Source organism: Chenopodium album, chromosome 15 (genome assembly GCF_948465745.1).
Source record: "Chenopodium album chromosome 15, dcCheAlbu1.1, whole genome shotgun sequence".
Taxonomy (NCBI): Eukaryota; Viridiplantae; Streptophyta; class Magnoliopsida; order Caryophyllales; family Amaranthaceae; genus Chenopodium; species Chenopodium album.
Genome location: NC_137848.1, coordinates 2,036,325 through 2,047,914, shown reverse-complemented (window position 1 = coordinate 2,047,914; position 11,590 = coordinate 2,036,325). Strand labels below are relative to the sequence as shown.

The window sequence follows — 11,590 nt, the reverse complement described above, 5'->3', positions numbered from 1 at the left end:
TGCTTGAAGTTAGTTAAACCTATTTTATCTCGATAAAAGTTATTTCATCAAAAATGAACTTTATTGTGTGTATGAAATAGTCTAGTTCAAACTGACATGTAATGATTCAAAATAATTTGAGCAATATAATGCCTTGTGATTGCAATTTTGTGATCTAAAATAGTTAAAAGTTATAGAAAACATGTTATAATAATCCTACTATAATATATATATATATATATATATATATATATATATATATATATATTTTGTTACGAAGATATATATATATATAAAAATAATAGAAAGTTAGATAAGAGTTATGAACATTTAACTATATGTGAGACATTGAGACATAAATTGAATGATCTTGGTTTTCTAATCAAGGCATTCTCCCTTCTCATGAAAGGAGAAGGATTCTAATCAAGGCCAAGGTTAGTTATTTCTTCTCACTTTACTATATTATTTTGTGAATAAGTTAGCATGTGATTTGAGATAGTCATTAAATTTATTTTGCTTAACCAAGTTGAATTTCTAACTTATCATATTAAATAGGGGAACTTAACGTATCTGTTTATTAGACATACATCATTGTAATCGTGGATATGCTAGTGAATAATTCACCAAAATATGTGAGAAAGACTTTCATTATATTTAATTATGTATAAATTAAAATTAACTTATCTTCATATTGGCTTAATACTAGTATTTTAATTTAAACATAATTAAATAAAAATGAAACCTTTGTTGCAAATAGGCAACCTAGAGATGTTGGAGGTGGAAAATGTACGAGAGATCAAAATTTATATGTACATAAATAAATAAATAAAATCTACAAATTTGATTTATGATTTAGAAGCACATACCCTTTATTACTTTCTTCTAAGAGATCTAAAGTAACAAAAAGTAGCCATTTAACATGATATTTTGAATAATATACACCAAAAATAAAAGTAGCCATTAAACAAAAGAAGAAAAAAAAAAAAAAAGGAGAAATGAAACTACTATGTCAAATTTTAGTAACTTAATTTTCTTGTGAGATCATAAACCAAAATATTTGCTCCCAAACAAAAGGGAAAAAAAAAAAACATAATTAAAAATAAAAGAACACTTAATTAAAATTTTGTTGGTCAATCCAAGGCCAAAACCCAGTTTGATCATCAATGCCACAAAACATGCTAGTAAAGGTCTCTTCTTTGACTGAGGGTGGTTGTTGTTGTGGGCTTTGGAAGAGTACTTGGGCCACAGGAGGCCCATTGGGCCTCATCGATGACGGTGGGAAGAAGGTTCTTCCGGAGGCTGTGGCTGTGGCGGCGGCAGCCGTTGTAGTTGGATGGGCTGAAAGATCTAGTGTACTTTCAATTGTTGTTGTGGGAGTTCTTGAAATATCCAACTTTATATCAGAACTATTTTCACTCCTATTGCTACTTGATCCTTCTGTCTCCTTGTTCAAGTTGATTGACTCTGTTGGCTCTCTATTTTTTAGCGCCAATATCTACACATTCGCAAATTACATGAAATTATTTACAAATTATAATTTACATTTCACAAACAAACTAAATCATAATAATAGGAAAAACCCACAATTCTGAAATAAGCAAGTGAGATGGAAAATGTAATGTAGATTTTTGTAAAGCATAGTATAGTCATTTATTAAATATAAGCATTAATTATAACAAATTGAAGATTTTTTTCCCCCCCTTTTCATATACAGTAATAACATGATCAATCAATCAACATAATCCCAAAAGGTGACCCATAAAATAAAGAAAAGGTGACAAAGAAAGAAATAATGATGATATACAATCTTTATAAAAAAAAAATGCAATAAATAAAAAGAAAATTAAATTATTGAATGAAAAGAAGAAGCACAATTAAGTTTCCCATAATCAAAACACTTGAAAATAAAAGTGACAAAAAACATTGAAATCCAAATAATAATTTAAAAAAATATTACCTCAGATTGGAGTTTCTGATTTTGAGCAAGAAGAAGATCATTATCAGCTTTAAGAGCATCAAATTGTCTCTTAAGAAGATCATAATCTTTCTCTAATTGCTTAGTCTTCCACCTTGCTCTTCTATTTTGAAACCAAATAGCAATTTGTCTTGGTTGTAATCCAAGTGCTTTAGCTAATTGCATTTTTCTTTCAGGCTCTAATTTATTACCCAATTCAAAATTCTTTTCGAGGGTTTTCACTTGTTCCATATTTAATCTCCTTTTTTTCTCCCCTGCTCCTCCTAATTGTGACCCATCATCTGATAATTCATCATCTCCTACATTATTATTATTGTGCTGCTGGTGGTGGTGGTGGTGGTGGCTGTTGTTTCCGTTTCCGTCTTCGTTGTTGCACATATCGATCCCTGTAAACGACATCGATCTCTTCCCTAACATTGGTGCAATCCCTCCTGCACCCATCAAATTTTCATTTCACAAAACTCAATTATTATGTTACACCAAAGATCGGGATTCTCTCCAGTAGCTGACTGGAGAGAATCCTCGAAAACAATATTGATAGAATATATAAACCAATACTGTGTCTCAAGCATCAGCTTAAGCTTTTGGTTGAGGTGCAAAATTAGTTCATATACTCTATCATCAAATACATCAGGTGGATATATAGACGAATAAATAGATAGATAGAATTATCGATAATACTTAAAAGAGAGAGTATACCATGATGAAAGTCTTGAGGAAGGATAGAGGAGAGAGAAGGAGGAGGATGATTGTCATTATCATTTTGAGTTTGAAGCATGAAATTAGCTGGGAAAAAAGCCATCCCAGTACAAGTAGTACTCATGAGCTACACCGGACCTTGCTCGGCCGCCCGGCTATCTAAACCTGCTAGTGTAGACACCTAATCGTGGCTCAAAGAATTAAGCTCAGCTAAACTTTTAATCTTATCTTCATGTCGAATGAAATAATCGTAGCAAAGGCAACACCCTAGAGTAAAGAATAAGCTTAGCTTAGCTCTACTATAGTTAGAAGAGAGAGAATTTGGTGTGTGATGAAATTATAATGCTAAGTTTTTATTTATTTATTTTTGTTAGGAATAATAAAAAAATAAAAATGGAGACTATATACTATACAAGGTTATTTTTTAGAAAATATGGTACACTGTTTGTTAATATGATGGATGGTTTATATACCTTACTAGCTTGCTCTTCATAAGATGGGTTTTTTTTTTTGGAAGAGAGAGAAAAGAGGAGAGAGAAAAGGTGGCCACTTTATGGTGGCTTCATAGTAGAATCCTTTTATATTTGATAAGGTTTTATTTATTTAATTTTATTACAAACTTGGGAATATGCTTATTAATTAATTAATTGATTAATTAATTAAATCTTGCATCAGTATAAACAAATTAAATTACTAGTAGTAGTACGTTAATTGGGTAGATTTCAACGTAGAATGTCCTGATCTTATATATGTAGAATTTGTCAACTGTTTTGTGGGCGAATGCATTTAGTTTAAAACTATTTTTACTAATTAGCTAGACAGTAAATTATTTTAGTGCCTGCATTAATATTCTTGTGAGATTGAGGTAACTTTATTTATTATTATTTTTTTTTCTTAAGCATATTTTATTATTAGCATTTTAAAATAAGTTATATAGGTGTTATTTGTTTCATTTTCCAAAAATAATAGCTAGTCGGTCGACATATTATTATATTGAGATCTTGCATAAACAATCAAACAATAGATCTTCTATCAAACTGACGAAATTGTATGTAGATGAAATGCCTTAATATTTCATTAGTTTTGGTGGTGTACTTACTACTCACTAGTTGATTCCTTTATTCCAAAACAAGTCTATAGAGTATAACATAACTTCATTCATAATTTTTGTAATAATGCTTTCAAATAAACTTCATTTTGAATATATAATAATAATAATAATAATAATATTAAATTTCGCTCACTCTGCCTCCAATCCATTTATTTATAAGAAAATGACATATTATTTTAAAAAGGGTGTAAAAAAGTAGAGCTTCTAAAGTTTTTATTAGTGTTTTTAGGTCTATCTTATATAAAAAAAATTACTATGAAAGGAATGAAACAAGTAATAATTTGAGACATATAAAAAAAATTAAATTAAAATGGAACAAGTAATTTAAGATGGAGATATAATTACTATCATACCTACGTATCTTCAAATAAAAATTACGGAGTATGATACAATTATAAATTTTTCCATGAGTAAAATATGCTGATTATTAACTTAGGCAATCATATATAATACTTCAGAAAAGTACAGCAATTAACAAATCTTAATGGGCAGAACATTACTTACTTGTTACTTGAGTAATAAATTAAAACACTAAAGTTGATGTAAAGTCAACAACTAGGAATTATTAAGTGATTAATGCTAAATAATGATTAATGATTCAAAGAAGATTATGGGTATTCACATTTCCAACTCTTAAAACAGATGCAAAGTCTATATCTTCTTTCCTAAGGACAGTTGTACCCAAAACATAAACAAGTAGTGTATGAGATGGGAGAAGACAATTTTGTTGCACAAACATGGATTATTCCTTCTTTAATTAACGGGTGTTAAAGGTAATTAAGAGAATAATTATATGTGAAAGCAAACACTTTTAATTACCAATTTTTTTTTGCCATTCATTTGTCAATACATGAAAACACATAACATGATCTAAACCTTTAGTTATATCGCAGCGAGCCCTTTAAGATGGGTGTCAAGGGTTATACATAGGGTATGATATGTGTGTTTACAATTTCTGTTCTTTTAAGTTCTATCTATCTTATGGTCACTTTAACTTTAATTATAAAAAAATTTATTCCCCTTTTACCACCTTATTATTAGTTCATTTGGGATCTTTTGTTTATTAAACTCTCTTAAACAATTACATTAAAAAATAAATAAAAAAATAAAATAAAAAAACATTCATGGACACACTGCACACACATTCTCTTATCTTTGTTGATATTTGTTTTTACAAGATTCAAGGGAGTAGCTAGTTTGTTTAAAAAATCAACTAAATAAAACATAATAATTGATGAAAGTACTAAGGAAATTTTGCTCATTACAATTTAGGTTCTAACCATCAACTTAATTAAAATTTTACTTCTAATCTGATTGATTTGATCATTTGACATGTTATAAAGAACTAGCCTGACTAGTAGGTCACGAGTTCAACCCATTCACCCTTCCTTATGGAATATATAGCCCTAAGTATACTTATATGGAGTCCCTATTGCAATTACACTTCATGCCCATAGGGCTTTTATGTAATATGATGGATCATAATAGAGTATAAAATCAATCACGGAGTTCTAACTATCATCTTAATTTAGCTTTTAGTGAGTTGGTTGTTTAACAATCACTATTAACTTAGTACTTGTATTAGATACTATGCAGGACTTCAAGACACATTATGATTTATAGCCTTTGCAAAAATGTTGTAGGTTACACCCTTTACAAACATTGCATATGTGCACATACACTCTTGCTACATTTGTGCCAGGTTTTGATTGATATTTTTACTAGTAAAACTAGCAATTATGGTCAAATATATTAGATTGACTTCAAAAAATTATGATAAACTTTTACTTTGAGCCAAAAAAATCCATCAAAATTCAGCAAGAGGTATCAATAGTAAGCCAAAGTATTGAAAAAACTGAATAATACAGTATACAAAATGAACTTTCAGAGACGAAGGGAGTAAGTCACGAACTAACTTACAAAGTAGCACATATATATTCATTGATGAAATTTCCAAATACTAACTATAATTATATATAAAACCAAGATGATTAATATGTCAAAGCTTATACTAGTAGTAACTCGAGAGAAAAGAGAAATGAGTTGGCTAAAATTGTTTTATAGCAAAAACAAAGAGGGAGAAAGAAAGAAGAGGAGGAGAGAGAAAGAGGAGGAATCTAGGGGAAGAGGGTGAGGGGGGATGGGGCCTAAGAGAGGGGCAGAGTTTGCTACCTAACCCACCAACAAGTAATGTGAATATCAGGACCCCTACCCATCAACCCCAACCCCAACCCCTCTTTCCCATCACCCATTTTTATCCTTTCTTTCCTCTGCTTTTGCCCCTGCCCCCTTTGCCCTTACCCTGCCCTCCCCTCTTCAACTAACTAGTCTTAATGACATACATATAGAGTTGTGTATTGTACTAATGTTGTACGTCCTTCTGTTTTTTTTTTTTAAATCCATCACTTTGATTTTTGCACTATTTACATACCATGGTTGATTTAATTTTTTTACCTCTATAAAATAAATGAATGTTATTATATAATATATCATTAGATTAGTCATAATGTCTAGTTTTATAATATAATTTTATTACTGTACAATTTTTACTAATAGACAATTAAAAATATTAATGGTCAAAGTTTCGTCTCGACAAATAAGTCGGTCAAACTGATACAAATAAATAAAAACAGAGGGAGTATCATGTTTGGTTTTTTTGCTTATGTGTGTGTGATTGCTATTTTTTCCCCTTGCTTCTTGACTTCTATTCTTACTCAAATTCTATTAATTTCTTGGTCTATATCTCTTTTATTTTAAGATGATGATTCCCCTTAGGATGATTACGTGTACTAATTTGTGGGTAACGTAATAGGGAGTTAGGGATAATCACTAATCATCTGAAAGGTGTGTGTTTATGAAAAACGTTAAATGTCACAGAATTTTATCTAATTTCGACAAGTCTTTTTATTTGTCTTGGAAATTATTGCCAGTTGTTACAATTTGAAAGTTTTCACGTTCATTTAGGTGTTTAATCAATATGGGTGCGGAATAAATGATTTACTGTACCTAATGATCTCAATACTCGTATAAACAAAAAATGTTCATAGATGATTGTAGTGAACAAATTAGGCAACAAAACAAAGGAAAATACACCTACACACCTTTAATAAACCAAACTATATTTAGCTACTAAAGGAAAGAAAATAACTTTTGACATCATATCATATCGAGTGCATAATTAATTATTATACAATTACCTTGACACGGCTCAAAATAGGATTCTCATCCTATCGACCCCTACCAAGTAACAACCCTCTACGTCTCCTACCAATCTCGCCAACACCCACACATGCATCGCATCTTTCGGGCTAAACCCGTATTCGACATAAAAAAAATAAGGGCACCCGCCCGTATCATAATATAGACGTATGTTGAATCATACATCAAACCCTCCATGTACGTACAAGCTAAGGGCCCTAGTTTTTTCTAGTGACATTGCTTTAAAAGAAAAAATAAATAAAAACCACAACTTTAAAATGGAAAGACTAGACCTTTAATCGAAAATGAATGTTTGCGATCAAAGGTTCAGCTTGTTGGTTGAAAAGCATAAGGACAAGGAAAATTGTTGTATGTCACTAGTTAGCTTGGGACACTATATAGTAATGAAATGGTCATTGTCATATTAGTCAATATCATAAAGTTTGATCATCAAAATTATGCTTAAGTGTAACTAGTACATGAATTTACAAAAGTGGTACTAACTCTTTTAGATGAATCATAATAATTCACATAAAATTTGTGCACCATTATAACACTAGATGTACCAAATCATATCCATAATATTGTATCACAAAGAATAACATATATACGGATTGATTGATATGGCCTAACCACCTTTAGCTTGATTGCCTTTCTTCCTAGACTGCCCAATCATGCACATAAAATGGGGACTACATAAGTTCTAAATCTAATTTTTTAAATTATTAGGTATCAAATGCAACTTTTAGTAAAAAAATTGTGCAAGGATAATAATTATCCATGATGAGCAATCTTGAGAGTCAAGTTAATAGTTTGTATTTTATTGCCGATTGTGATTTAGATACATATTCTATAATCTCTTTATTTTATATATACTGTTATTTTTGTCAATGTTTTTTAAAGCATATAAAACTGTCTTTATGATCATATTGTAAAACAATATGAAAATAGGAAGAATGAATCACGCATTAATCTTATATGATACTCACCCTCATACCAATCATTTAGTGTAGAACAATTTTAATTCATGTACGCCTATAGCTATGTGTCAAATTCTAAGCCATGAACAAAATAAGCGTAAGTTGTGTAACATGCAATTGACCACATTGCAACATGGATACAAATTTTATAGTTAAGCTATTTGGTCCATCTCAAATTTTTAAAATATAATCTGCCAGTAGCTATTCGTGTTTAAGTATGTCATTTTAAGACGAGAAATTTTGGGTAGAACAATTTGATTCAAATTTTAATTTTTTTTCAAACAAAGTGATGCTAAAAATTAATTAAGATGACTGGCTCGAAATGGCGGAAGAAACAAACAGCAAATAGGACCCATAATAATAAGGGAATTAAGGGTCAAGAAAGTGGACCAAAAGAAAGGTAAATTAGAATTAAAGGCTCCTATTTCACACTGAATCTTGTTGATTTCTCAACAGTTTTCTGATTTGATAAGTCCATCATCAACTGACTGGATGCGCTGAATTATCAGATTGTGACGTGAGTATAAGCCAAATACCGTTTGGGACCATATCATTTCAATCTTTCGCCTATGTTTTGTTTCATACTTCCACTCTTTTTCAAATCCACGTTTTGATTTTTTACACTATTTTTATACACGACATATTTTAGTATTATAATAAAATACAGTATAAATATTATTAGTATTTCATATTGTCATTGTTGTTGGGTTAAGTAATATGAAACATGCAAATTCAAGATATAATCTTTTTGTAGTTTTTTTTTTTAATAGATAGATACTGATGATATAAATGATCAAAGTTGTCGATTATTTATTTGATTTCTCTATTAATAGTATCTTAGTATGTACTTATACTTCATTATTATACAATCCATACGTTTAATTAAGGGTTTACTTTAGGTTCTTATTAGTGGGTCTACATACTAAGTACTCTTAGTTTGATATAACAAGAAGAAAGAACAAAGAAGAGAATGATTACACCTTTATAGAGACATATCAAAACGCATTACACTAAATTAACAAAGTTAAGAGTCCCAATACATGGGATGATTAGCCAAGCTTTCGCATGAGAATGTTAACCATGATGCCAAGTACAATTAAAGCATTTGTACTCATATACAAAAGTGCTACAAAGCATGATATTTTATGGTTTATTTAAGATAATGTTTAATTAGGTTAAAACACATATTTTTCAATCGTTAGTGTCAATTAGTTAAATTTTAAGCTTTTGAATATTAAATGTAAACAATTGTACAAGTTTATGCTAATAGTGTTGTTATATCCTTCAAACAAAAAAGATGTAAAATTTGACATAAAACTATTCTCATATGTCATTAAAGGGTTTAATACAACATATAGTGTCTTACAGTGAAGAAAATTGAACATACACTTATATGCATCCAAAAATAATAATAAAAAGATAACATCAAGCATAGTAATATTATTGTATATTGAAAACCAATAATATGAAGAGGATTGGCACAAAAAAAGAGCAACTTGATCTTCCAACATTTTGATTAGTTAATTTATCTTTGATATTTGAGATTAAGACTTAATAGGGGTGTAGACTCGCTTAATCAAATATTAATATAAAAAAATCTGATGAAAAGGATGGGTGATTTGAAGGAGAAAATTCTTTATTCAAATTGTATTAAAAACAACCACAAAGAAATCATCTAGAATTTTCTACATTTAGCTGTTGATTGGCATGATTATCAAATATGGAAATGTAAATATTATAAAATGTGATATTATTATCCTAGTAGCATAATCATGAGCAAGTAAGGCTATATACATTCTGAAAAAAGCAGAAGATTTAAGGCAGATATAAACATAGGCTAGATTTGAGTTATACTTATATGCATGGATTTGGAAGAGGAGATCTTGAATATTTGATGTATACATGCAATGCATGATGGTAGAGGGTGATATAAATGTGGTTGTCAAGTGTATCTTTTTAGAATATCAAAACCAAAACAGTGTCTAACAAAAGAGTGTAATCCAATTGAGAAAATTTTTAAAATTTGGGACCCACAAAACACTATTTTCTACTATTGGTGGGGTGTTATGGTTGGGTAGTGGGATCCCACAAGTTAAAAATAAAATTATATCTTCCAAAAAAAAAAAAAAAAAAAAAAAGAACAAAGACAAAGCAAGTCTCAGTGCCATCACATGATTTTATTAGTTGGAAGCTGTAAGGGTACCCCATAAGAATTGGGTGGAACCATGTTCTTAAGTACTCTCAAGGTCACCCCTCAAAAAATTTAATTAAAAAAATAAACACAAAATCATATTAGTATTGAGATCGCTTGTTAATACATAACTTATACTATTAGTATTTTTATTGACTTATAATAAATTATACAAATACTTGATGGTTTGAAAGCATATAATAAAAAGTATCATATCCAATTGAATATATCTTGCCATTAATATGATTTCTCAAAGTTAATCAAATGAGAGTAAGTAAATAGTGTACAATTGCTATTTTCAGATAACTAACTCTATCTAAAACCTAATAAGAGCTTGTTCTTTATAGCCTTTTAATTTCAATTTTTTAAAAAACTAAAAATCAAAAACAGAAAATAAGGAAAAAAAAAAGGATTTCATTTTTGTATTGTCAGTTTTTTACTAATATTTTTTTATTAACAAGTCAAACTAATTTTTGATTCTTAATATAATGACAAGTACCATATGACTTTAATAAATAAATAAATAAATAATTGAAAACTGCAATGATATCAAATGAGTCATGACCTTAATTTGATGATTTTTAGTTGAGTTTTCATATTATGTCAAATGACCCGTAATAATAAGGTGTTGTTTGGTTGACAAATAAAAACATAGGAAGTTGAAATTCTTAGGAATTGAAATTGTTTTAAGTTGTTTGGTTGACAAATTCATGAAAAGTAGAAATTGTCATGAATTTCCACTTTTCACAAAATGGAGAAAGTAAATTATTTAGGGCCTAGATAAGTGAAACTTTTTTTTTGAAGGAAAGATAAGTGGAACTTTTTTTTTTTTGAAAGAAGATAAGTGGAACTTAGATAAGTGAAACTTCCTATAATTAACCAAACACTTTTTAGAATTTCCTAGGAAGTTTAATTTTTCAAGAAATTTGCAATTTCTTACATTCAACCAAACAAGCCCTAAGTTGATACGGAATAGTTTAAAATAGTATACTATTTCTATTTTTTATTATGTGCAACAAAATTAATTTTTTGTGAGAAATAAAATATTTAAAATTTATAAATAATAAGAAAGTGAGGTATTGGTATTTGGTAGTATAAAAAAGATATAGAATCAATACTAGCTTAGTATTTAAATTTAAAAAAAAAAAAAATAAAGGGAAAGAAGTGAATGTTCCCATCCACATGGCAAACTAGATGTGGTGTGGTGAGCTAGCTAAGCAGAAGCACAGATCCCCATGTGCCTCTTAACCTTAGCGTCATCCTCTCTCTTTCGATAGTGATTCGTCAACCACTAGTTTATACTAATATAGTACCACTCTACCTTCTTTCTTTTTCCATATCATTCTTCAATTTCCTATATTTATACCACTACTTTTTATTTTTTCTTTGTTTATTTTGTATTTGATTTAATATGAAAGGCTAGCTAGTCACCAAAGTTTAAGGAAGGAGACCAAATT

The 11,590-nt window shown here is 29.3% G+C and overlaps 1 protein-coding gene across 1 annotated transcript; it reads right to left on the bottom strand.

Moving 5' to 3' along the window:
- Positions 1-993: 993 nt before the first annotated feature.
- LOC145581549 (homeobox-leucine zipper protein ATHB-13-like) lies at positions 994-3,184 on the bottom strand. Its single transcript, XM_081638558.1, has 3 exons — positions 2,654-3,184; positions 1,937-2,385; positions 994-1,474 (listed from the first exon to the last, which is right to left on the bottom strand). The coding sequence occupies exons 1-3, from the start codon at positions 2,775-2,777 to the stop codon at positions 1,091-1,093; spliced, it is 957 nt and encodes a 318-aa protein (XP_081494684.1). The 5' UTR covers positions 2,778-3,184; the 3' UTR covers positions 994-1,090.
- Between the last annotated feature and the right edge of the window lie 8,406 nt (positions 3,185-11,590).